This window comes from Pelophylax lessonae (genome assembly GCF_965119305.1).
Source record: "Pelophylax lessonae genome assembly, chromosome: 1".
Lineage (NCBI taxonomy): Eukaryota > Metazoa > Chordata > Amphibia > Anura > Ranidae > Pelophylax > Pelophylax lessonae.
Window position 1 is genome coordinate 659,215,178 of NC_138768.1, and position 26,433 is coordinate 659,241,610.

Here is a 26,433-nt window from a genome sequence, read left to right on the forward strand (position 1 = left end):
CTGTTGTACACTAGGACCCCCAGGTCCTTTTCCATCCTAGACTCACCCAGAGGTTCCCCCCCTAGTGAGTAGCTTGCTTTCGTGTTTCTGGCACCCAAGTGCATTACCTTATATTTTTCAACATTAAACCTCATCTGCCATGTAGTTGTTCACCCCAATATTTTGTTCAGGTCCGCTTGTAAGGTTTCCACATCCTGTATAGAAGCTATTGGCATGCTTAGTTTAGTATCATCCGCAAATACTGAGATTGTACTAGATATCCCCTCCTCTAGATCATTTATGAATAAATTAAACAGGATTGGTCCCAGGATCCTTGGGGGACCCCACTTTCCACGCCCGCCAAATCTGAGTACCCCCCATTTATCACCACCCTCTGGACTCTCCCCTGGAGCCAGTTCTCTATCCAGATACTCACCCTATGGTCCATACCTACCTTCCTTAGTTTGTACAGTAAGCGTTTGTGGGGAACGGTGTCAAAGGCCTTTGCAAAGTCCAGATACACCACATCCACAGGCTTTCCCTTATCTAGGTGGCAGCTCACTTCATCGTAGAAGGTTAATAGATTGGTTTGGCAAGAGCGATTTTTCATGAATCCATGCTGATTACTAATAATACCATTTTCATTACTAAAGTTTTTGATGATATTCTAATTTTATGAGATGCATCTGCATTATAATCAGTAAAATATTGTTTATGGCATTAATGTAATAATACAGTATACTGTTTACTTAGTAACTTGACATTACTTCTGAAATAAAATATTTATCATTTGGAACATATCTATGGATTGGATAGGGTTTGATGATGCCATTGACATTCTATACCCTTTTTTGCACACAGTTTAAAAACTGAAAAACTCCTATCGTAAGTTCAATGATCAAATATTCTTAACTTTCTGAAATTCATGTCTCTCTGTTTCAATCCTAGGGTTATTTTTAGGAGTTTCACAAATCTCGCTGGTAGAAGGTTCTGTTACAACAGGTTCCTCAACACATGCTGACCTAAAGAGTACAACCATAACAGTCACAAATAATACAACTATATATGACGTTCAAAGTCAGAACACATCCACAGAAAAGCCTACAGGTGAGCTGTATAAATTAAAATATGTTTTAAGGAAAATACAGCATTGGTTTTATTTTGTAATAATAATATTGTCAGTTTTTACACTTTTAGCTATTAATCCATGTATATGTGGGCATTACATAATACACAGGGCTTTTTTCAGCGGGAACGCGGGAGAACGCAGTTCCGGCACCTCCAGCACTGAATGTATGTAATGGCAAGGGGTGCTGGGCTTTGCTATGGGTGTCTTTTGGTGCTGGCTGGTGGGGGATCTATTGTTGCTGCAGGTGATATATTTTTGCAGGGATGTTATTGTTGCCGGGGAGGTCTACTGTTGCTCCTGGGGACCTATTGTCTCCAGAATGGATCTATTTTTACAGAGGGGGTCTATTGTTGCTGGGGTTGGTCTTATGTTGCTTGGGGGGGTCAGTTGTTGCTGAGAGGGATCTACTGTTGAGGGAACCTTCTATTATAAATGGTGGGTCTATTGATGCTGTCTGTGGGGAGATCTGTTGTTGCTGCTGAGGGTCTATTGTTGTCTGGGGGTATTTTGTTGTGGCCGGTCCATTGTTGCTGGTGGGATCTACTGTTTCTGGGGGGTTCTTTGTTGTTATTTTACTGCTTTTTCTTGTTATCATTAACAAATCCCATACAAATTACTTAGTACCACAAATGATACTGGATTCTGTATTCTCTAAAAGGGGAAGTACTGGGAGGTGGGTAGAGGGTGGAACCTAGGAACGGTGCTCGGAGGTAGGTAGGGGGTGGAGACAAGGGGTAACCCCAAAAGTGGGAGTTCCTGCACCTATTCTCTGAGAAAAAAGCCCTGATAATACATATCTCCCAACTTTAGAACTTGAGAAAGAGGAACAGCCTCATAGAGATAAGGACCTGTGGCGCATGCAGCACCCTTTGACAAAAAGTGGACATGGTTAAATTACGATGAATATTTCTCATGGCTTAACGGAGTTGGAGCCCTATATATGTTAGATGTTTCTGTGCAGCCCTGCACAGCTGTATGTCCCTTTGTTGAAAAGTAGATGTAAAATTCTTTCTAAATAAAATCAAATGCCCCGTTTCCACTGAGCTTTCTGGTACGGTTCGGTTCGGTATGGTACGGTACGCTATTTATGCCGTTTCCATTGTGAATGGTACCCTAATTCCGAACCGTACCTTACCACTTTTTTGGGACCCTTGGGTACCAAGCACATTAGTACCGTACCAACAGGGTGGAGCTACACTCTGCAGAACTTTCATTGGTTGACAGAGAATCGTCTATCACAGCTTTCCTGCTACACCACGCCTATCATGAAAGGGTACTATTGGCAGTGGAAACGCAAGGTGTACCGTTCCGAACTGTACCGTACTGAACCGAACCGTACATTACCACTCAGTGGAAACGAGGCATAATTAAAAAAAAAAAAAAAGAAGTCCCCTTCCAGCCTCTGTGTCAGTAGTGGGAAGAATTCTCCTCCCAAGGAACTGTTAATCTGTGGGAAGAAAATTCCCCCTACCCCTTTACAGGCATTGGTGGTGGTTGAATTATCCCCACTCCCTCCCACTTCCCAATCAGTGAGGATCGGTAAATTGATGGTGCCATGAATATACCTGTAATGAATAACACATAATAACACTTGGACATTGTGGAAATGCTTGTTATGTGCACTGGTGTATTTCTATTAATTGATTGTGAATGGCGCACCCATGTACCTTTCCAATCCAGCTTAGTGCTTGTCCTATTTTTGGTCTGCTGTGGTGCGCTGTCAGCCTCAACACAATGCACAAGGAAAGTTAAAAGTGAAAAGTAGTATAATACATATTCAAGAACCTCCTAAAACTGCACTGAAAGTGCTTTTAGTTGGAGGTTCAGCAGTGTGAACGGGTCCTGTAAAATACACAGAAAAATCAAATATTTACATATGTGATATATACACTATATTGTCAAAAATTATTGGGACACTTGCTTTTACACGCACATAAACTTTAATGGCATCCCAGTCTTAGTCCGTAGGGTTCAATATTGATTTGGCCCACTCTTTGCAGCTATAACAGCTTTAACTCTTCTGGGAAGGCTGTCCACAAGGTTTAGAAGTGTTTTATGGGAATGTTTGACCATTCAGCACTGATGTTGGACAAGAAGGCCTGGTATGCAGTTTCTGTTCTAATTCATTCCAAAGGTGTTCTGTTGGGTTGAGGACATGTGGGGGCATGAAGCATTTTCTAATCTGATATACAGAGAGTAGCAGTATTGAGAAAGTGAGCAGTCTGTTTGATTTTTCTTTTTGCAGACCAACCTATACTCTAGCAACTGCATTGTTCTCAGTGATAGCAGGTAAACAGAATATCAGTTCAGAAAACCAACCCTTCTTGCACTCTAGTGAGGATGTACACTATAATGTCAAAAGTTTTGGGATGGCTGTCTTTACACGCACATAAACTTTAATGGTATCCCAGTCTTAGTCCATAGGGTTCAATATTGATTTGGCCCACTCTTTGCAGCTATAACAGCTTCAACTCTTCTGGGAAGGATGTCCACAAGGTTTCGGAGTGTGTCTATGGGAATGTTTGACCATTCTTCCAGAAGCGCATTTGTGAGGTCGGGCACTGATGTTGGACGGGAAGGCCAGGTTCGCAGTCTCCATTATAATTCATCCCAAAGGTATTCTACCGGGGTTGAGGTCAAGTTTCTGTGCAGGCCAGTCAAGTTCCTCCACCCCAAACTCGCTCATCCATATCTTTATGGACCTTGCTTTGTGCACTGGTCCAAATCATGTGGTGGAGGGGGGGGGGGGGGATTTTGGTGTTGGGTTGTTTTTCAGGGGTTGACTTGGGCCCTTAGTTCGAGTGTAGGGAACACCTAAGGAGTCAGCATACAAGACATTTTGAACAATTTCATGCTCCCAACTTTGTGGAAACAGTGTGGGGATGGCCACTTTCTGTTCAAACGTGACTGCGCACCAGTGCACAAAGCAAGGTCCATAAAAACATGAATGAGCGAGTTTGGCATGGAGGAACTTGACTGGCTATGTTGATGCCAGCCCATATGCTTGTAGGCAGGTGATTATTGGGGTATATGGTGCCTTGCTTCTGTTGTTGTGTAACACTGTTTTGGGCCAGCAGGCTGCCCAGGTGGTTGGAAAGGGGTTAAGGCTGTCGACTTCCTGGTGTTCAAGGATGGCTCTGCCCCCTTTGTGGTGGACTATAAATACAAGAGAAGCTAGCCTATTAGTTGGTTGGACCTTCTACATGGGAATGTACATGAAGGACCTGCAGAATGTAGTTCTACTCTGAACATGTGGCCTCTCTTTGTGGGTACCATGGTGGATGTAATGCTACCGAGAAGCAGATTCACTCTAAATGGCACTGAGGTTCTATATAAGCTGGACAGTCTGAGTTTTGAAGAATAGAGATTATGTTTTAAGATACTGTTATATGTGACTGTAAACTGTATCAACTTCAGTAAAGTTCTAGTTATGCAAAGAGAATGCCTGGTCTGAAGTGCCTGGGAAAAGGGGTGCATGTAAGGCGTACAAAAAAATGGGGCTTGAATTGGGGGATGAAGAGGAATTCAGGATAGAGTCGAAGTCTGAAGGGTAAAATGTTATTTTGCCATTGACATGAACTGCCTGCCAACGGAAGGTCAGTATGACTTGGCAGGGATGACAGTGAGCTCTTGACGCAAGGGAGTTTTTGAGCTTAATCCTCTCCCTAGCAATCGGTGCTCCATATAAGGGACCCATATCATGGCGCAAAACAAATATGGATCTAGTCTGTATATCAGGGAAAGAGGAGGAGAGGAGGATCCTCAAGAGTACAGAAGCCTAGAGTTATGTAGAGAGTGGATGCTGGTGAGAAGTCTCAAGTGGTCACCAGGAGTATGGTGACCAGATGGCTGTGCTGCAGGAGTTGGGATACAGGCTCTGCTGTATCACCTCAGAAGTGCTGCACCTGGCAGAAAATCTCTAAGTACATTTAGGAAAGGGTGAATCACTGTGAAGAACAATTGTACACATAGGGTTACAGTAACTCTGCCAGCAGATTTTTGCTCACTTCTAGTAATAGAACCAAATTCATACTGTTTTCACTTGGCCACGATCTCTGCCTGCTTAGGGAGCCATTAGCAAGTGCAGTTTCCAGTGTCCCCTCCCACATGTTTGTAGCATGATCTGGCATTATAATGTAAGCTAAAAGATCATAAGAACTGATGCATCTGACAAATATCTGCATGCCTTTTAAATTCATAACAACTGGGTCACATATGATTTTGAGTGGATTTTTTGTTTTTTTTGTAGAGGAAAAAAAAAATGTATTTTTGTAGGAATAAAAAGTAATGAAAAATAATTACATTATTTCTTACATTACTCAACACAGACCAAGCAACATCTGCCACCACAAATGGATCTGTGCTTCCAGTCTTTCACACAGTTAGTGAAGCCCCTGACAATAGTAAGTTTGTAATTTATATATTTATATAATAACATTGATTACCCTCTGTTTCTTTCCCCTTAGAAAACACAAATTTGAATTGTCATTAAAATTGCTACTATAGTGCTAATTACTGCTTTTCTAATAAGTATAATGGACTGACATTTATTTTTCCATGTGCAATGTGAATCATTATTCTAATGAAAGCTGCAGCTTGAAAAATAATGCAAATCGATTTTGAAACGACATCAGCATGGTAAAGTTTATCTGAGATTATTAGGTTTGAGTTTACATATACTTTAATGTCAAATTGGTTAAATATGGTAACATCGTATATGGAATTATAATTAGACCAAGAAAATTGACTGTAGTATGTCTAGGAAATGTTAGCAACTGCAGGCTCCTTTATTTTGGAAAAATTGCTTTTTACAGCAAAAAGTACCTTAAAGTAATGCAATTCATATACTTCTAAAATTCTATTGCCATATGAAATTGCATTTTTATTCGCCTTTATTTGTATCATTTCTATAATCTTTCTAATGTTGAATACATTGCATTTAATTAAAAAATAAATACTACACACATACAATTGACATTTTTTCTAACATTTAAAAAAAATATCCTTACAAATGGGTGTAAAGAATGATTTTACTCTTAGGCCCCTTTCACACAGGCTTTCCGATCAGGTCCAGCTGTCAGTTTTTCAGGTGGATCTGATCGGACCCTCCATTCACCCCTATGTCAGCAGTGACATGCCTGATGACACCCGCCGCTATCCGACCCAATCCTCTCCTTCAAATCCAGACAAATGGTGACCCTATTTTCCTTCCGCCTGGAGGATCGGATGAAAATGGACAGGCGGTCCATTTTTATATGATCTCCCCATAGAGGAGATTGGGACTCTGACAGATCTATCTCTGCACAGTGAGCGGAGACGGGCATGTCATCCACCTGCTCAGCGGGGAACAGCGGATCGATCCCCTGCTGAGCAAAGCGGAGTCTGCCGAGCGAAACCACTCATATGAAAGGACCATTAGGCCCTTTTACAGGGGCATCATCCATTGACTTAAGTTTTTTGCTAAGAAAAAACTGATGAATATGGACTCAGATGACATCAGTTAACATCGGTTTTTACATCTGTCTTTAGTTCAATTTAGTTCAGTTTACAACAGTTTTCAGTTCAGTTTAAATCAGTTTATATCAGTTCAGTTCAGTTTACATCAGTCTCCATCTGTTTTTGCATCCATTTATATTAGTTGTTGCAAAAATCGGCACTGACATTTGTATAAACAAAAAAAGTTTCAATGATTAATGCTTGTAGGCAGGTAATTATTGGGGTATATGGTACCTTGCTTCTGTTGTCATATGGTTTAGTATGAGTTGTGTAACATTGTTTTGGGCCAGCAGGCTGCCCAGAAGGTTAGGAAGGGGTTAAGGCTGTCGACTCCCTGGTGTTCATGGATGGCTCTGCCCCCTTTGTGGTGGGCTATAAATACAAGGGAAGCTAGCCTATCAGTTGGTTGGACCTTCTACATGGGAATGTACATGAAGGACCTGCAGAATGTAGTTCTACTCTGAACATGTGGTCTCTCTTTGTGGGTACCCAGTCGGGGTACCGAGAAGCAGATTCACTCTAAATGGCACTGAGGTACTGTATAAGCTGGACAGTCTGAGTTGAAGAATAGAGATTATATTTTAAGATACTGTTATATGTGACTGTAAACTGCATCAACTTCATCAAAGTTCTAATTTATGTAAAGAGAATGACTGGCCTGATGTTCCTGGGGAAAGGGGTGCATGTAAGGCGTACAAAAAAAGGGGCTTGAAATGGAGGTTGAAGAGGAGTTCATGATAGAGTCAAAGACTGAAGGGTGAAAGGCTATTTTACCATTGACATGAGCTGCCAGCCAATGGAAGGTCAGTGTGACTTAGCAGGGATGACAGTGAGCTCTTATAGCAAGGGAGTTTTCGAGCTTAATCCTTTCCCTAGCAATCGGTGCTCCATATAAGGGACCCATATCATGGCACAAAACAAATATGGATCTAGCCTGTATATCAGGGAAAGAGGAAGACAGGAGGATCCTCAAGAGTACATAAGCCTAGAGTTAGGTAGAGAATGGATGCTGGTGAGATGTCTCAAGTGGTCACCAGGAGTATGGTGACCAGATGGCTGTGCTGGAGGAGGGGGGATACAGGCTCTGCGCTGCGGTATATAACCTCAGAAGTGCTGCACCCGGCAGAAGAAGTCTTAAGTACATTTAGGAATGGGTGAATCACTGTGAAGTACAATTGTACACAAAGAGTTAACTGTGCCAGTGGCTTTTGCTCTCTTCTAAGTAGGAGAACCAAATTCAAATTCATACTGTTTTCACTTGGCCACGATCTCTGCCTGCTTAGGGAGCCATTAGCAAGTGCAGTTTCCAGTGTCCCCACCCACATGTTTGTAGCATGATCTGGCATTATAATGTAAGCTAAAAGATCATAAGAACTGATGCATCTGACAAATATCTGCATGCCTTTTAAATTCATAACAACTGGGTCACATGATTTTGAGTTTGAGATTGTAGAGGAAAAAAAATGTATTTTTGTAGGAATAAAAAGTAATGAAAAATAATTACATTATTTCTTACATTACTCAACACAGACCAAGCAACATCTGCCACCACAAATGGATCTGTGCTTCCAGTCTTTCACACAGTTAGTGAAGCACCTGACAAAAGTAAGTTTGTAATTTATATATTTATATAATAACATTGATTACCCTCTGTTTTTTTCCCCTTAGAAAACATAAATTTGAATTCTCATTAAAATTGCTACTATAGTGCTAATCACTGCTTTTCTAATAAATTATAATGGACTGACATTTATTTTTCCCTGTGCGGTGTGCATCATTATTTTAATGAAAGCTGCAGCTTTAAAAATAATGCAAATCGATTTTGAAACGACATCAACATGCTAAAGTTTATCTGAGATTATCGAGTTTGAGTTTACATATACTTTAATGTCAAATTGGTTAAATATGGTAACATCGTATATGGAATTATAATTAGACCAAGAAAATTGACTGTAGTATGTCTAGGAAATGTTAGCAACTGCGGGCTCCTTTATTTTGGAAAAATTGCTTTTTACAGCAAAGAGTACCTTAAAGTAATGCAATTCATATACTTCTAAAATTCTATTGCCATATGAAATCACAGGCTGCAGGTTTTTATTTGTTTCCCCCCACATTCTAGAAGATTCTAGACTTATAGTGGGCAGAAAACGTCAAATGAGCAGTCTGAATATTTATGCTTACTGCAATCGGTCCTTGGGTAGGTGTGCTCAGTAGGTGGCTGAAGAGCACATAAACTGTCTGAGGCTTGGAGCAGATGGGAGATAGTCCTGGGTCTAATCCTGCAGAAGGAGACCCAAGCATGAGGGCTCTGCCCCTCTGGGCAAATTGCTGGAGTCTGCTGCATGTTCATTGAGTTCCCAGCTGTGGCATCGCTGGGGGGCCTACTCCTCAAATTCTTTTCTGAAGCTAATCAAGAGATTTCACTAAATCTGGTCTGGAAAGATCACTAAAGAGTGCCTGGTGGAAGTTGGAAAGGGTCTGGTTGTCCTGTAGCATTCTGGGCATTACCTCTCCCCCACTGAGGAGTGTCTGGTTGAAAGTGGAAGGAGGCATCTGGTGATCCTGTGGCATTGTGAGTAGTGACCTGAACTCACAGTCCTAGTGACTGTGTGCTGTTTTTGTTTGGGTGGAAGTGCCAGTGTTAGCTCTAACTGAGATAGCTTTTACAGAGACTCAATACTTGCCATCTCTGCTCCTGCATAAACACTTTTCAGGGAGGCTTAGCGAGATAAAGTGTCCTCCTCCTATTATTCAGCATCCCCTATATCCCCCTATACCCCTCCACGTTCTTCAGCAATAAAAAGAACTATAAAAAGGCATCCCCAAGACCACGGGTCTCCAAACTATGACCCTCCAGTTGTTCAGGAACTACAATTCCCATCATGCCTAGTCATGTCTGTGAATGTCAGAGTTCTACAATGCCTCATGGGACGTGTGGTTCCACAACAGCTGGAGGGCCCTAGTTTGGAAATCCCTGCCTTAAACTGATTATTGAGTGGGAGAAAATCAACTGTTGCTGTGTGCCTGGCTGTCTCTGCACTGTTTTGGGAAAGAACTAGTTAAATTTTAGCAGCTCTTTAGCGCTACATCAAAATCAGACATATGGACATTAGTGGGTGCATGGATCTGAACACACATTGTCTGCGTTCAGATCCCTGCACCCACTCTTACTCACATGTCAAACGTTGAAATGCGATTGTGTCCGTGCAGCCACTGCATGTGCATCCACTTGTATGGGCTGCCTGCTGGCAGTTTGGGGCGGACACACATGAATCTCCAAGTGGCTTTGTACGAAGGACAGGATTAATCACCCATGTGAATGAACCCTAAACGCTGAGAAGTGGGAATACAGTCAATTACATATTTATATATCTCATCATAACATTCAACAGGTGAACCAACAACACAGCCTGTATTTTCCACCTCGCATGCAGATACCAAAGCACCTGACAGTGGTAAGTGCACAATCTACAGCTATAAATCACAGTAGCACTAAACTGCAATCCTGTCCTTTTTGCTCTAGATAATATGTCATTGTGTATTTTTATTTTAATTTACTGTATATGAGTCTTAAAAAGTGTTTTAAATAACCTAATATTTCTTTCAGAAAATGTCAAATTAGGAGTATTTAGGAAGCAGAGGAGAAATTTGGCATACAATCCAAAAGTGACCTTGTAAGCATAGGATCATTTTACAGTGGCCCTTTTGTTAATATGCTGCCTCTTCGCTTCGCCCCAGTTTCTGCAAGTATTCTATACTACATTATCCCCTCCATAGTCTGTGGTTTCTCCCACCAACTTTTACATAACTACTGAGCATACAAGTTGGATTAGAGGAACCACTGCTTGTGATGGGCGGGGCAGGCATTAGATCCATTTGGGCTAGGGAGATTCTTAATTCAATTATTAGATCTTAAAGAGATCACCAGTTACCATGCACTGTACATATTAAATATAAATTTCCAATGACCCCCAAGGAAAACTATTATATATACTATTTAAAGGAGAAGTACAGCCGAAGCTCGTTTGACTGTACTTCTTCTGTGAATCACATGAGTTCAGTTTGTTCTGCCCTCCTGTGACCCTTTTTCAGCCTACAGGTGATTAAAGCCCGCGCTCGGCTGATGTCACAAAGCCGGTCCTGGCAGGGGAAAGACCAGGTCCACATTTGGGATCCATCCAGAAGCTTGGACCGGCACCTGGCTCATGGTCTCAGTGAGTCTCTGAGTGCCTGAGCCAGCCATTCTCACCCCCCCTCCCCCTCCACCGCGCAGTTTTGGAACTGGCCCACGGCCATATTTTTATGGGCAGCCATCGTCCATAATGGACATTTACGAACTGGATAAAAATCGACTGATCTTTACAAACTGTCTGTAAAATTATGGACAGTTGGGAACCCTGGAATGAGGTTTTGCCCCAAATAAAAAGTATTAAAATATATGAATACTAAAAATCAATAAAACAGATTGAAATAAAAAAAATATATGAATACATGCAGCTATAGGCATACAGTATGTGTAAAATACTACCATACAGGTGCATCTCAAAAAATTAGAATATCATCAAAAAGGTAATTGATTTCATTAATTTAATTCAAAAAGTGAAACTCATAGTTTATATAGATGTGTTAACCACTTTACCACCGGAGGATTTTGCTGTCTTACGTCCAGGCCACTTTTTGTGCTTCAGAACTGTGCGAATTTAACTGACAATTGTGCAGTCATGCAATGTGGTACCCAAACGAAATTTACGTCCTTTTTATCCCACAAACAGAGCTTTCTTTTGGTGGTATTTGATCACCTCTGCGCTTTTTATTTTTTGCGATATTAATAAAAAAAGAGCGAAAATTTTGCAAAAAAATGACATTTTCAACTTTGTCTTTTCAAAAAATATCCAATATACTCAATTTATGTAATTTTTTTGGGCCAAAATATATTTAGCTACATGTCTTTGACGAAAAAAAATTCAATGAGCGTATTTTTATTGGTTTTCGCAAAAGTTATAGCGTCTACAAACTATGGTGTAAATACTGAAATTTTACGCAGCTTTAATTTCTGACTGCCTATCTCAATTCATGAAGTGCTAAAATGGCAGGGCAGTACAAGACCCCCCCAAATTACCACTTTTTGGAAAGTAGACATCCTAAGGAATGTTCTGAGAGGCATGTTGAGCTCATTGAATATTTAATTTTTTTGTCACAGGTGTTTGAAAAATGACTAAAAAAAAAAAAATTTTTTTTTTAACACAAAGTTGTCACTAAAATATAAATTTCTCACACATGCCATGGGTATATGTGTAATTACACCCCAAAATATATTCTGCTGCTTCTCCTGAGTACAGGGATACCACATATGTGAGACTTTTTGGGAGCCTAGCTGTGTACGGGACCCCGAAAATCAATCTCCATCTTTAGGTTTTCTAATGGCGTAAATTTTCGATTTTACTCCTCACTACCCATCACAGTTTCGGAGGCCCTGAAATTTCAAGATAGCACAAAACCCCCAAAATGACCCCATTTTGCAAAGTAGACACCAGAAGCTATTTGCTGAGAGGCATGGTGAGTCCATGGAATATTTTATATTTTGCCACAAGTTTTGGGAAAATTACAATTTATTTTTTTTTAACACAAAGTTGTCACTAAAAGATAAATTTCTCACACATGACATGGGTATATGTGGAATGACACCCCAAAATACATTCTGCCGCTTCTCCTGAGTATGAGGATACCCCATGTGTGAGACTTTTTGGGAGCCTAGCTGTGTACAGGACCCCGAGAATCAATCTCCATCTTTAGGTTTTCTAATGGCGTAAATTGTTGATTTCACTCCTGACTACTCATCACAGTTTCGGAGGCCCTGAAATTTCAAGATAGCACAAACCCCCCCAAATTACCCCATTTTGCAAAGTAGACACCCCAAGCTATTTTCTGAGAGGCATGGTGAGTCCATGGAATATTTTATATTTAGCCACAAGTTTTGGGAAAATTACAATTTATTTTTTTTTTAACACAAAGTTGTCACTAAAAGATAAATTTCTCACACATGACATGGGTATATGTGAAATGACACCCCAAAATACATTCTGCTGCTTCTCCTGAGTACAGGGATACCACATGTGTGAGACTTTTTTGCAGTCTAGCCGAGTACAGGCCCCCGAAAATCAATCACCACTTTCAGGCTTTCCAAGGGCGTAAATTGTTGATTTCACTCCTGACTACCTATCACAGTTTCGGAGGCGATGAAATGCCAAGACAGCACAACCCCCCCCCCCCCCCAAATGACCCCTTTTCGGAAAGTAGACACCCTAAGCTATTTGCAGAGAGGCATGTTGAGTGTTTTGCAGATCTCACTTTTTGTCACAAAGTTTTGGAAATTGAAAAAAGAGGAAAAAAAATGCATTTTCCTGTATTTTCTTCATTTTCAAAAAAAAATGAGAGATGCAAAATACTCACAATGCCTCTCAGCAAATAGATTGGAGTGTCTACTTTGCAAAATGGGGTCATTTTGGGGGGTTTTGTGCAATCTTGGCATTTCATGGCCTTCAAAAGTGTGATAGGTAGTAAGGAGTGAGATCAACAATTTACGCCCTTAGAAAGCCTGAAGGTGGGGAGTGGTTTTCCGGGTCCTGTACGCGGCTAGACTGCAAAAAAGTCTCACACATGGGGTATCCTTGTACTCAGGAGAAGCAGCAGAATATATTTTGGGGTGTCATTTCACATATACCCATGGCATGTGTGAGCATTATATCATTTACTGACAACTTTGTGTAAAAAAAAAAAAAAAATAATAATTTTCCTGAAACTTGTGGCAAAATATAAACTATTCCATGGGCTCATCATGCCTCTCAGCTAATAGCTTTGAGTGTCTACTTTGCAAAATGGGGTCATTTGGGGGGGTTTTGTGCCATTTTGGCATTTCATGGCCTTCAAAAGTGTGATAGGTAGTAAGGAGTGAGATCAACAATTTACGCCCTTAGAAAGCCAGAAGGTGCGGATTGGTTTTCCGGGTCCTGTACGCGGCTAGACTGCCAAAAAGTCTCACACATGGGGTATCCCTGTGCTCAGGAGAAGCAGCAGAATGTATTTTGGGGTGTCATTTCACATATACCCATGGCATGCGTGAGCAATATATTATTTAGTGACAACTTTGTGTAAAAAAAAAAACAAAAGAAAAAACAAATTGTCATTTTCCTGAAACTTAGGGCAAAATATAAAATACTCCATGGACTCAATATGCCTCTCAGCAAATAGCTTTGGGTGTCTACTTTCCAAAAAGGGGTCATTTGGGGGGTGTTTGAACAGTCCTGGCATTTTATGCTCAATTTTAGCAACACATCACCCACTCTTCTAACCACTTGAAAACCAAGCCTTTTCTGTGAGTTTTTGTTTACATGAAAAAATATTTTTTTTTCACAAGAAAATTACTTTGAACTCCCAAACATTATATATTTTTTTAAAGCAGAGGCCCTACAGAACAAAATGGTGGATGTTGCAATTTTTTTTGTCACACGGTATTTGCGCACACATTTTCCAAACGCAATTTTTGCGTAAAAAAAACACTTTTTTTATATTTAATGCAGAAATACATTATATAATTCCAAATTGTTTGGTAAAATTTAAAAGATGATCTTATGCCGAGTTCATAGACACCTAACATGACATGCTTTAAAAATTGCGCACGCCCGTGCTGCGGCAACAAACTACGTACGGTTTTAAAAGCCTTTAAAAGTCTTTACAGGTCCTCCTGTATTGAATGGTATTGTAACTATATTGCCTTCCCTCATATTGTGAAGCGCTGCACAAACTGTTGGCGCTATATAAATCCTGTATAATATTAATAATAATAATATACAGCATCTCACAATAGTGAGTACACCCCTCACATTTTTGTAAATATTTTATTATATCTTTTCATGTGACAACACTGAAGAAATGAGACTTTGCTACAATGTAAAGTAGTGAGTGTACTGCTTGTATAACAATATATATCCATCCATCTTCTTATTTATTTATTCAGTCGGCGCATGAAGAACTATTACATCAGCAATACATTGTTGGTGTATGAATATTCATACACCAAAGATTTAATGCTGATGCAATAGGTCTTCATGCGCCGACTGAATGGATAAATGAGAAGATGGATGGATGGATGGCTGAGAAGGAGGAAAGATAGACTAAAGCTAGAACAAGCAAGAAATCCTCTGCAGCTTCCGCAGATTATTATCATCCCCAAAGGACAGTTTTGTTGGCTCCGGAGGAACAGTACACTAGATTAGGATTACTTTTCCCAAGGTCAGATCCTCAAAGATTTTTGGAAAAAGGTTTTGACCTCACATTAGTTGAACAATCCTTTAAAACATGTGCCATCACCCATACTAGGGCTGTTAAAATAGAGACCACCTATGGGTCTGAAATGTATGACTTAGTTCCTCTCCTGTTTTTAACAGATGGAGAAGGTCATTGCTAGACATTGATAGGTACTTTTGAAGGACCCCAAGTTAGGACCAGTCCTTCCAAGCAGACCCAAGTTTGTGTACCAAAGAGCTCCTAATGTCAAAAACAGGATTGTCCTCAGCAAACTACCACTCTGCAATAAGCCCTCTTCCCATTTATGTGTATGTGGTTTCACTCGCGCCTCTGGTGTATATAATGTATATTTGTGTGTATATTTATGAAAGCTGCAAGTCAAAAAATAACCAAAAGGTATTTTTAAAATAGTATGTGTGTAACTGCACTATCTCCCTAGTATATATGGATACTGGGAATGACCCCTGTACCTATTTAGAGATGTATAGAACTGTTCGCCGGCGAACAGTTCCCGGCGAACTTAGCATGTTCGCGTTCGCCGCTGCCGGCGAACATATGCGATGTTCGGTCCGCCCCCCATAAGACATCATTGAGGCAAACTTTGACCCTGAACTTTACAGTCAGCAGGCACATTTCCAGCCAATCAGCATACCTCCCTCCCACACCCTCCCACCTCCTATAAATAAGCCAGGGCAGCATCCATCTTAGATCATTCTGAAGCAGTGTGTGTAGTGAGAGTAGGGAGAGAGCTGCTGCTGCTGCTGCTGCTGTTAAGCTAGGGACAGTTAGTCAGTGTTCCTGGTCTTGCAGTGTTCTTGGTCCACTACTGCTGTAAGGACAGCACCCCAAAAAGCCCTTCTAAGGGCTGGTATTTGTGTAATTTTTTTTTATATATATATATATATATATATCTATCTAGTGTCCCCAAAAGCCCTTTTAAGGGCTGGTAATTGAGGTTTTTTTTTTTATTTATATATATACATATATATATATATAGCGTCCCCAAAAGCCCTTTTAAGGGCTGGTAAGGTAATAGAGTTTTTTCTATATATATATATATATATATATATATATATATATATATATATTGTACACTGTGACTGCAGTTGCCTGCCCGCTGTGTGTGAGAGGCCACAGACCTACCACAGACTGTACTGTGTGCACACCACACTCATTTCAGGTGGCACAGGCACAGTACCTGGCATTTTAAAAAATATTTTTTTTTCCTCTGTCATAATTGCAGTGAGTGCTGTGTCAGGTCCACAGAGTGTACTGTACCCACTGCAGTGCACTGCCCACCACTGATATATATACGGTGGCACAGCATCTTGTTGCAATAAATTGAAAAAAAAAAAATATTTTTTTTATTATTGCAGTTGCCTGGGCTGCCAGTGACTGTCAGGTCCACAGAGTGTACTTTGCCCACTGCAGTGCCACTGTGTGCCCACCCACCACTGATATATAAGGTGGCACAGCAGCTTGCAAAGTAAAAAAAAATATATATATTTTTTTTAAATTGCAGTTGCCTGGGTGCCAGTGACTGCTGTCAGGTCCACAGAGAGTGTACTGTGCCACTGCCCACCCACCACTAATATATAAGGTGGCACAGCAGCTTGCAAAGTAAAAAAAAATATATATTTTTTTAAATTGCAGTTGCCTGGGTGCCAGTGACTGCTGTCAGGTCCACAGAGAGTGTACTGTGCCACTGCCCACCCACCACTGATATATAAGGTGGCACAGCAGCTTGCAAAGTAAAAAAAGAAAAAGCCAGCCGCAGAGAAGCCATATTCCTGAAAATATAAGAAAAATGCTGTTTTTTAGGGGTTCTGGACATGCTACAGAGCTGAAACTTGACAGGTACACTTTTTAGACCCCCCAGACACTAAATACAAAAAATGACATGCCTGCCTTAAAAAATGCCCGCTAAATGCCTGCAAGAGAAAAAGCCAGCCGCAGAGAAGCCGTATTCCTGAAAATATAAGAAAAATGCTGTTTTTTAGGGGTTCTGGACATGCTACAGAGCTGAAACTTGACAGGTACACTTTTTAGACCCCCCCCAGATGCTAAATCCAAAGAAATTTTTTATTTTTATTTTTTTTTAATTTTTCCAATAATTGGCTCTCTATCAAAAAATTATAATTTTTAAGAACTTTTTTTTGCGTGATCCCTCTCCGGCATGCCACAGTCCAGGTGTTAGTCCCCTTGAAACAACTTTTCCATCACTATTGTGGCGAGAAAGAGTCCCTGTGTGTTTTAAAATTCGCCTGCCTATTGAAGTCTATGGCGGTTCGCCCGGTTCGCCGGTTCGCGAACATTTGCCGATGTTCGCGTTCGCCGTTCGCGAACGGCGAATTTTAGGTTCGCGACATCACTATACCTATTATGCTCCTTATTTATTCCTTCCAAAACAAAGTGCATATTGTGAACTTAGAAATAATGCATATACTGTACATAAAAAACTGGCTAAAAACATATATCATTCAAGGTGCATAAAACTTTTACATTTATATGGCATAAAACTTTTGGCGGTAATATCAAACAGTCCTTTGTATTACACGTGGGCTATTGTTTCCACAAGAGCATATAGATAGAGAAAAGTGCCGTGGTGCAAAAGTCCTTCTTATAATATTTTGTGCTCCAATCTCAATGTCGTAACCCTTCACCGGTCACTCACATACCAGATGTTGTAGATTCCTAGTGGCATACGCCAGTGGGAATCAAACTGTGCTTAATGTTTGTTGTGGCACGGAGGAACCGGGACACAACAAACATTAAGCACAGTTTGATTACCACTGGCGTATGCCACTAGGAATCTACAACATCTGGTAAGTGAGTTTTCTTACCACAAATACCACAGCAAGGTGACCGGTGAAGGGTTACGACATTGAGATTGGAGCACAAAATATTATAAGAAGGACTTTTGCACCACGGCACTTTTCTCTATCTATATGCTCTTGTGGAAACAATAGCCCACGTGTAATACAAAGGACTGTAGTGAAAGTGAAAGTGAAGACAAATAAGTCACAGGGTCCTGATGAGATACACCCAAAATTATTAAAAGAGCTTAGTGGTGAGCTGGCAAAACCATTAACAGATTTATTTAACCAATCATTAGTAACAGGAGTCGTCCCGGAAGATTGGAAATTGGCAAATGTCGTGCCCATTCACAAGAAAGGTAGTAGGGAGGAATCGAGCAACTATAGACCAGTGAGTCTGACATCAATAGTAGGCAAATTAATGGAAACCCTATTAAAGGATAGGATTGTGGAACATCTTAAATCCCATGGATTGCAAGATGAAAAACAACATGGGTTTACTTCAGGGAGATCATGTCAAACAAATCTTATAGATTTTTTTGACTGGGTGACTAAAATAATAGATGGTGGAGGTGCAGTAGACATTGCATATCTAGATTTTAGTAAGGCTTTTGACACTGTCCCACATAGAAGACTTATCAATAAACTGCAGTCATTGAGCATGGACTCCCATATTGTTGAGTGGATTAGGCAGTGGCTGAGTGACAGACAACAGAGGGTTGTAGTCAATGGAGAACATTCAGAACAAGGTCATGTTACCAGTGGGGTACCTCAGGGATCTGTACTGGGACCAATTTTGTTTAATATCTTCATAAGTGATATTGCAAAAGGCCTCGATGGTAAGGTTTGTCTTTTTGCTGATGACACAAAGATATGTAACAGGGTTGATGTTCCTGGAGGGAAACGCCAAATGGAAAAGGATTTAGGAAAACTAGAAGAATGGTCAGAACTCTGGCAACTGACATTTAATGTGGATAAGTGCAAGATAATGCACCTGGGACGTAAAAACCCAAGGGCAGAATATAGAATATTTGACACAGTCCTGACCTCAGTATCTGAGGAAAGGGATTTAGGAGTAATTATTTCAGAAGACTTAAAGGTGGGAAGACAATGTAATAGAGCAGCACGAAATGCCAGCAGAATGCTTGGATGTATAGGGAGAGGTATAAGCAGTAGAAAGAGAGAAGTGCTTATGCCGCTGTACAGAACACTGGTGAGACCTCACTTGGAGTATTGTGCGCAGTACTGGAGGCCATATCTCCAGAAGGATATAGATACTCTAGAGAAAGTTCAGAGAAGAGCTACTAAACTAGTACATGGATTGCAGGAAAAAACTTACCAGGAAAGGTTAAAGGACCTTAACATGTATAGCTTGGAAGAAAGAAGAGACAGAGGGGATAATATGATAGAAACTTTTAAATACATAAAGGGAATCAACTCGGTAAAGTAGGAGAGCATATTTAAAAGAAGAAAAACTACCACAAGAGGACACAGTTTTAAATTAGAGGGGCAAAGGTTTAAAAGTAATATGAGGAAGTATTACTTTACTGAGAGAGTAGTGGATGCATGGAATAACCTTCCTGCAGAAGTGGTAGCTGCAAATACAGTGAAGGAGTTTAAGCATGCATGGGATAGGCATAAGGCTATCCTTCATATAAGATAGGGCCAGGGACTATTCATAGGATTCAGATATATTGGGCAGACTAGATGGGCCAAATGGTTCTTATCTGCCGACACATTCTATGTTTCTATGTTTCTATGTTTGATATTACCGCCAAAAGTTTTATGCCATATAAATGTAAAATTTTTATGCACCTTGAATGATATATGTTTTTAGCCAGTTTTTTATGTACAGTATATGCATTATTTCTAAGTTCACTATATGCACTTTGTTTTGGAAGGAATAAATAAGGAGCATAATAGATACAGGGGTCATTCCCAGTATCCATATATACTAGGGGGATAGCGCAGTTACAAACATACTAATACTCTTCCCATTTAGTAGCTACTTTCTTAAATATAGTAGGGATGTTTAAATGTTGAAAATAAAAATATAAAGTGTGTAAATTTGTTGACTATTGCAAAAAAGAGTTTCACCAACAACAAAGGGTAAAACATGCCCTGCTTCAGTATTCCACAGTACATGTTGGCAATCATGGTTCCCTCAATGAACTGTAGCTCCCCAGTGCCGGAAGCACTCATGCAGCCCTAGACATGACACACCCACCACCATGCTTGATTGTAGGCAAGACACACTTGTCTTTGTACTTCTCACCTGGTTGCCACCACACACTCTTGACACCATCTGAACCAAATACATTTTTCTTGTCTTCAGCAAACTGCTTGCGGGCTTTCTTGTGCATCATCTTAACAAGAGGCTTCCTTCTGGATGACAGCCGTGCCGACCAGTTTGATGCAGTGTGCGGTCTGAGCAATGACAAGCTGACCCCCACCCCTTCAACCTCTGCAGCAATGCTGGCAGCACTCTTATGTCTATTTCCCAAAGACAACCTCTGGATATGACTCAGAGTAAGTGCACTGAACTTCTTTGGCTGACCATGGTGAAGCCTGTTCTGAGTGGAACCTGTCCTGTTAAACCGCTGTATGGTCTTTGCCACCGTGCTGCAGCTCAGTTTCAGGGTCTTGGCAATCTTCTTATAGCCTAGGCCATCCTTATGTAGAGCATCAATTCTTTTTTTCAGATCCTCAGAGAGTTCTTTGCCATGAGGTGTCATTTTGAACTTCCAGTGACCAGTATGAGAGAGTGAGAGCAATAACACCAATTTAACACACCTGCTCCCCATTCACACCTGAGACCTTGTAACACTAACGAGTCACATGACACCGGGGAGGGAATATATATTCATATGTCTATATACTGTATATAATATATACAGTGAACTTTATCAGGACTACTACAGTTTTTAATTACCCAGTTAAATACATGCTGCATGATCTTCTTAACATCCAAATTGTATGCTTTTATAAGTATTAAGTGTTCTCTCCTTGTCTGGTCTGTACAATCCGAAATGTGCTTGTCCTTTTTTCTCTATATATAAAATGTCCTTTGGGGATGATAATAATCTGCGGGAGCTGCAGAGGTTTTCCTGCTTGTTCTAGCTTCAGTTCATCTTTCCTCCTTCTCAGCCATTCATCCATCTTCTCATTCATCCATTCAGTTATCTCATCTTTCCCTTTCCCTTTCTGATGCTTCATAGATGAAGGTTTTAAAGGACTAAGTAACTCTACACTTTTTGAATTACCTTACAAAAGAAGCTTTTTCATATAGAAGAAAAACCTGGTGTTAAAATCACATAGAAATATGTCACTCCTAAATAATGCTGAACCTCTCTCCTAAACCCGAAACGTATAGCGTATAGAATGCGTTACTATCAGCGATGCTTGCCATTGCATTTTTAGCATGCAGTACTTGTTGGTGTAGTGTCATGCATCCAGACTGATGTTAAACTATTATTATTATGAACGTTTTTGATGTTTTTATTTTTTTTATAGACATTTCAGAAACGACTTCAGATAAACTCTTCACCACCAACTTAACACAAGCTACAAAAGACATGACAACTCCTCCAGGACGTATGTGAAATACTTGGTTCATACTGTAAGGGTTCATTCACACTTGCGACCTGGGGCTTAAAAAAAAAAAAGGCCAGTGAGCTACAATTTTACTGTACCCCTAAATGAAATACAGCAGCTGGAGTGGGTTGTACACATGCCATGGCTGCAACAAAAATGATACCCTTTGTCACATTCAGTAGGCAGGAGCCCTACTGAATGTAAGACATTCAAGTGAATATCAGCAAGGAGCAGGAAGGGCTTCTGCAAATGTAAAATCACAAAAACTTCTTTGCACATAATGTCAGGCCTGCATTATTCTATCATAGCCAGATCTTCCCAACTCTATCAGGATAAAGAAAGTTTGTGGATCTTCTTGCCATTAACAGACTCAGCTTTTAGAGTACATTCATATGTAGTGTCGCTGGCGGGCGTAGCAAAATATATTGTATGCTCCATAGAAATACAGTGTAAAACATAAGGCTGGTAACTATATATAACTGTGTACCCAACACCTTTACAAACCCTTTCTCACCCTGTTTTGTTTTTCATTCTATTCTGTTTAGACCATACAGAAACTACAGGTAAGCCTTACTCTCTCATTCTACTTAAATTTACTCTAGTCATGTTATGATGTGACAGAGATGCAGGGGACCAGCACACCCTATTCACATGGTGCACTTCTGTACACAAAGTCATGAATGAGTAGTGCAGGAGTGAACAGGGGACGCTAGTTCCCTGCATCTTCAGGTAGCTGCCATAAAACTTGCAAATCCAACGTATTTGGCCAGCGTTTCTTAACCTTTCTTCAGTCATACCCTCCTTTAACAGTATGCAAAATCATGAGGCAATTCTAACAACACCAGGGAGGCCAAAGAAAGACAGCCCACCAAAGCAGCTTCACCAGAGGGTCAACAGCAGTGTAACCAGTAGAAATACTTTATTGAGATCAAAATTACATTTAGCCAAAAGGCATACATCAATGTCAATGAGCTGCAGGCTCTGTCCATACATACGGCACATTGAATGCCGCCCCACCAACCACATACTGTATGGCAGATCTACCTTGTCCAAGCCAAAGCATGTGATGACGGGAGTGGCTAGCTGCTTGCGAGGGACTAAGAGGGACAGCAAGATTTTAAGCAAAGTGAGAATGGATAAATGGTGACAGGACACATGGCATTGAAGTGATAAGGGCCTCTTGGCAAATCCTGAGGCCAAGTTTTAGGACTTCCATATGTTATCCTAGAGAACCGATTTGCCGAGTTGGATGGATTGTTGTCTGTTGAACTTATGCATTGACGCTTAGTTATGATGCTTTTGGAACTGCCTGAGCCACTTTTTATCTCCTGTCACTGTTCTCTCTGACTATGTTATCTCTCCATATGGATTAATTGACCTGGCTGGCTGATATGGCGGCTGGCTCCACTAGCTACTTTATGGCCAGAGTAAATGGCTAAAGCCCCGTACACATGATCCGAAAATCGGATGAGAGATCGTCCGACTTTTTTGCTTGCTAGTCACATTTTGAATCTGAATAGGTTACTAAAGTCATGAAAATTCTGGTACAACAATAAAAAAACAGAAGCGATGTAATGTATTGTATTGTGTTTTCGGATGAATAATGTACTGATTAAATAAAAATCGTACAATCTAGTATTGTACGAGAAAAACTTTCCTGTTTGTCCCTTCAGATAAAATTGGATGAAATTTGATGAACTGATCAGCTCTAGTAAGCTGTGTACTACGATTATTGCACAATCGCTTCGAAAGCGATATTTGTTGTCCGATTTTAGGATTGTGTGTTTGGGCCTAAATTGCTACAACTATACAGACACCTCTCAAATTGATACAGTCCATCTATCGTACATGAAGACTAATGTACATTTACCTTACTGGAATTTTGTGGCATACCAACTAGGTGGCTACACCTCAAGGGTCAACTACAGCCAGGGACTATTATTAAATTTGGACATAATACAAGCCTATTAGTGTACCTGCTTAGGAGACTTTAAATGATAATGTTCAGTATTGCTGACTTGAACACTCCTTCCTCTATTAGTAAGGCACCAATGTAGGTTAAGTGCTTGTTCCCATGCTCTTATTTCCAGATAGCTTGCCTTAGCACCATAGTGAAATCTGGTGATAATACTACCATTTAGCCTGACTCCTGGAAAACCTTGTGGTTAGCTATGTCCTTCTGGATTGACTGCTCTAACATATATGATTAGCGCTAAGCTTATGCTGCATATGTATGAATCACAGCATGATTGTATGTGGTGGTGGCCCGGCTCAAGAGGTTTTAAGGTGATAACATTGTCAATCCTTCATTTTAAAGCCTTGTACACACTATTCGCATTTTTCCCATTCAATGCAGCAGGGCTGAACGAAAAAAAATTGACTGCTCTGGAGAAGCCACTGTACTAACAATCCGATGTTAGTTCAGAGATCTCCCCTGCTGTGCTATTGCGTTCTGACAGGGGGACACCCCCCCCCCCCCCCCGCCATAACACTTCGATCAGCGCTCTCAGCCGTTGTTACCCCAGCACTTCTTATTCCTGATCTGTGCCTGCTGTACCATGTACTTGTATGAGAAAGTATCCTGTTCTCTTTCTATTTCTTCCTTAACCACTTGAGCCCCGGAAGATTTTACCCCCTTCCTGACATGGCCCTTTTTGCGATTCGGCACTGCGTAACTTTGACAATTGCGCGGTCGTGCGACACTGTACCCAAATGAAATTGACGTCTTTTTTTCCCATAAACAGAGCTTTCTTTTGGTGGTATTTGATCACCTGTGCGCTATAAACAAAAAAAAGCGACAATTTTGCAAAAATAACAATATTTTTCAAATTTTTTTATATGAAGTTCACCCAAAAAAATGTAAAAATCAAAATTTTTTAACATTTTAAGCCAATTTGTTTTCTGCTATAAGCGTATTTTGATTGGTTTGCGCAAAAGTTATTGCGTTTACTAACTAAGGGAAAGATTTTTGTCATTTTTATTGTTTTTTTTCAACGAGTAATCGCGGCGATCTGCGATTTTTTTTGCAGGACTGCGACATTGCGGCGGACAGATTGGACCCCTTACTGACATTTTTGACACTTTTGGGGGTACCAGTGACATTACTACAGTAATCAGTGCTATACATATGCACTGTTACTGTAAAAATTACACCGGCAGGGTAAGGGGTTAACTTTATTGGAGAAGGAGGGGTTAAGTGTGTCCCTAGGGGCTTGCTTCTTACTGTAAAGGGATGTGGCTGTTTGTGTAACTACAGAGATATACGATCCTACATAGCAGGACCTTATGATCTCTGCACTTACACAGGGGAGAATGACAGGCGGCTTTGTTTACATTAGCCGCCTGCCTTTCTCCCTCTGTAACGGACGATCGCGAGTGACCGGCGGACAGCGGGTCCGCCGGTCACACGCGCGGGGAAGTTAGGGAGCGAGCGGGGGTGGGAGCGCGCCTCCGACGGTGCGCGCTCGCCCCCTAGAGCCTCACAGGCTAGTGACGTACCCCTACGTCACTTTGCCTGTGAGGGGCTGACTGCCGCCGTAAATAGTCATGCGGCAGTCGGCAAGTGGTTAATGTAAAATCCCTGGTGTTTCTGCTAGTCCTCTTGCTTTCCTATCAAAAACTGATCACACTAATCAGGAGAGTACACTGTGGTCAGTTCTCTATCAATGCTGGGAACTCAGTGCTCCAATAATCAGACTTGTCCTGACACGCCCCTACTGCACAGCCATTTACTGTGAAGCTCAGTGTTCTGCTTCTCATCCCCTCTCCCCAGCTCTTATGCAGCAGAGAACAGAGGGAAAATGAAAAATTAATAAATAAGAGAAAAGAGGTATTAATAATGCTTTTTAATATCTATACAAAAATGTTTTGCATTTCATTTCTGTTTTAAACTGAATGGGTTGTTTTACAAGGTGATCATTTACAATCACTTTAACAGTGACCGGGGGATTTTTCATGCCTTTTGGCTAAATATTGTTTTTTTGATAAGTGATCCCAATAAAGTATTTCTACTGGTTACATTGCTGTTGGTCCTCTGGTGAAGCTACTTTGGTGCGTTGTCTTTCTTTGGCCTCCCTGGTGTTATTAGGATTGTGTCTTTAGCTTAAAAAGAACCACATTAATTTATATAGTGAGTCAGTAACCAGTTGTTTGGGACTGCTAATTGAGACACCCTAGATGGGAATATATGCCCTAATCTTATCACCTTGTCGTTTAAAAGTCACAAGGCACCCTAGTCCTGAACTGTAGTTATTAGGCTGAAGGACACCTACAGGGTATTATCTGCACAGAATGATACATCTCCTGTCACCTTACCCCCCCCCCCCCCTCCTTTCTTTTTCATCAGAGTTAGCCTCTAGAGTCAGATCCCCCCTTCACAACAGACTGCTCAGTCCCACTTTCATAAATAGGGTCCTACATTCAAATCTTGATCCAAGGCAGGCATTTTGAAAGCATGAAATTCCTGCTTCTGTCCAGACCTGTTCCATCTCCTACCCTCTGTCATGATGCCGCAGAGGGTGAGAAATGGAACAGGTCTGGATAGATGCAGGACTTCCATTTGTTTCTAAATGCCTGCCCGGATTAATGTTATCCGTTTCCATTAGGTGGATGAGCCAGCCCCCAGCAACATATCAACATATAATGCTGTGCATCTTGGTCGGTCCCCTGCACCATGCAAATGAATAATACGGTGCGGCAGACAGGGGCGGAGCACTATGTATCCATGCTGACTCTCCACTTCCTGATACCAACATCACTGGCCCTGGGGGGCATGACTGAAACCTGGTAGGAATACAGCAAACTCCTGCCCCACCTAATGGGCCCCCAGCATCCTTCCCAAAACACTCTAAGTACGTAGGAACACAGACATGAAGCTACACAGAAACAGAATAACTGATCAACAGGTTCCCTGGCAGGCCATAAAAGGTTGCTAAATTGCTTTGAGCTTGCACAGTGCTGTTCCTAGACAGTTCAGGGAAAACTTAAAAAAGCCAGAGTTTGATGAGTCTGTTGGCTGTTCATACACGAACTTCGGATTAGAGATCGAAAACATTTTGTTGTGAGTTCTAGGAGAAGAATACAGCATGTCTATGGTTGTCCACAGCTGCCTGTCTA

At 40.9% G+C, this 26,433-nt stretch overlaps 1 protein-coding gene across 2 annotated transcripts in view; it reads left to right on the top strand.

Annotated features, from left to right (window-relative positions):
- Window positions 1–26,433, top strand: part of LOC309548349 (uncharacterized protein) — a 53,973-nt gene that overhangs the window by 16,793 nt on the left and 10,747 nt on the right. Inside the window, exons 2-4 of one of the 2 annotated variants that reach the window (XM_082248286.1) lie at window positions 928–1,086; window positions 9,997–10,059; window positions 21,238–21,318. In XM_082248286.1, the coding sequence (XP_082104412.1) occupies window positions 928–1,086; window positions 9,997–10,059; window positions 21,238–21,318 (303 nt within the window). The remainder of the gene's footprint in view (window positions 1–927; window positions 1,087–9,996; window positions 10,060–21,237; window positions 21,319–26,433) is intronic. The other variant, XM_082248287.1, reaches the window with a different exon arrangement.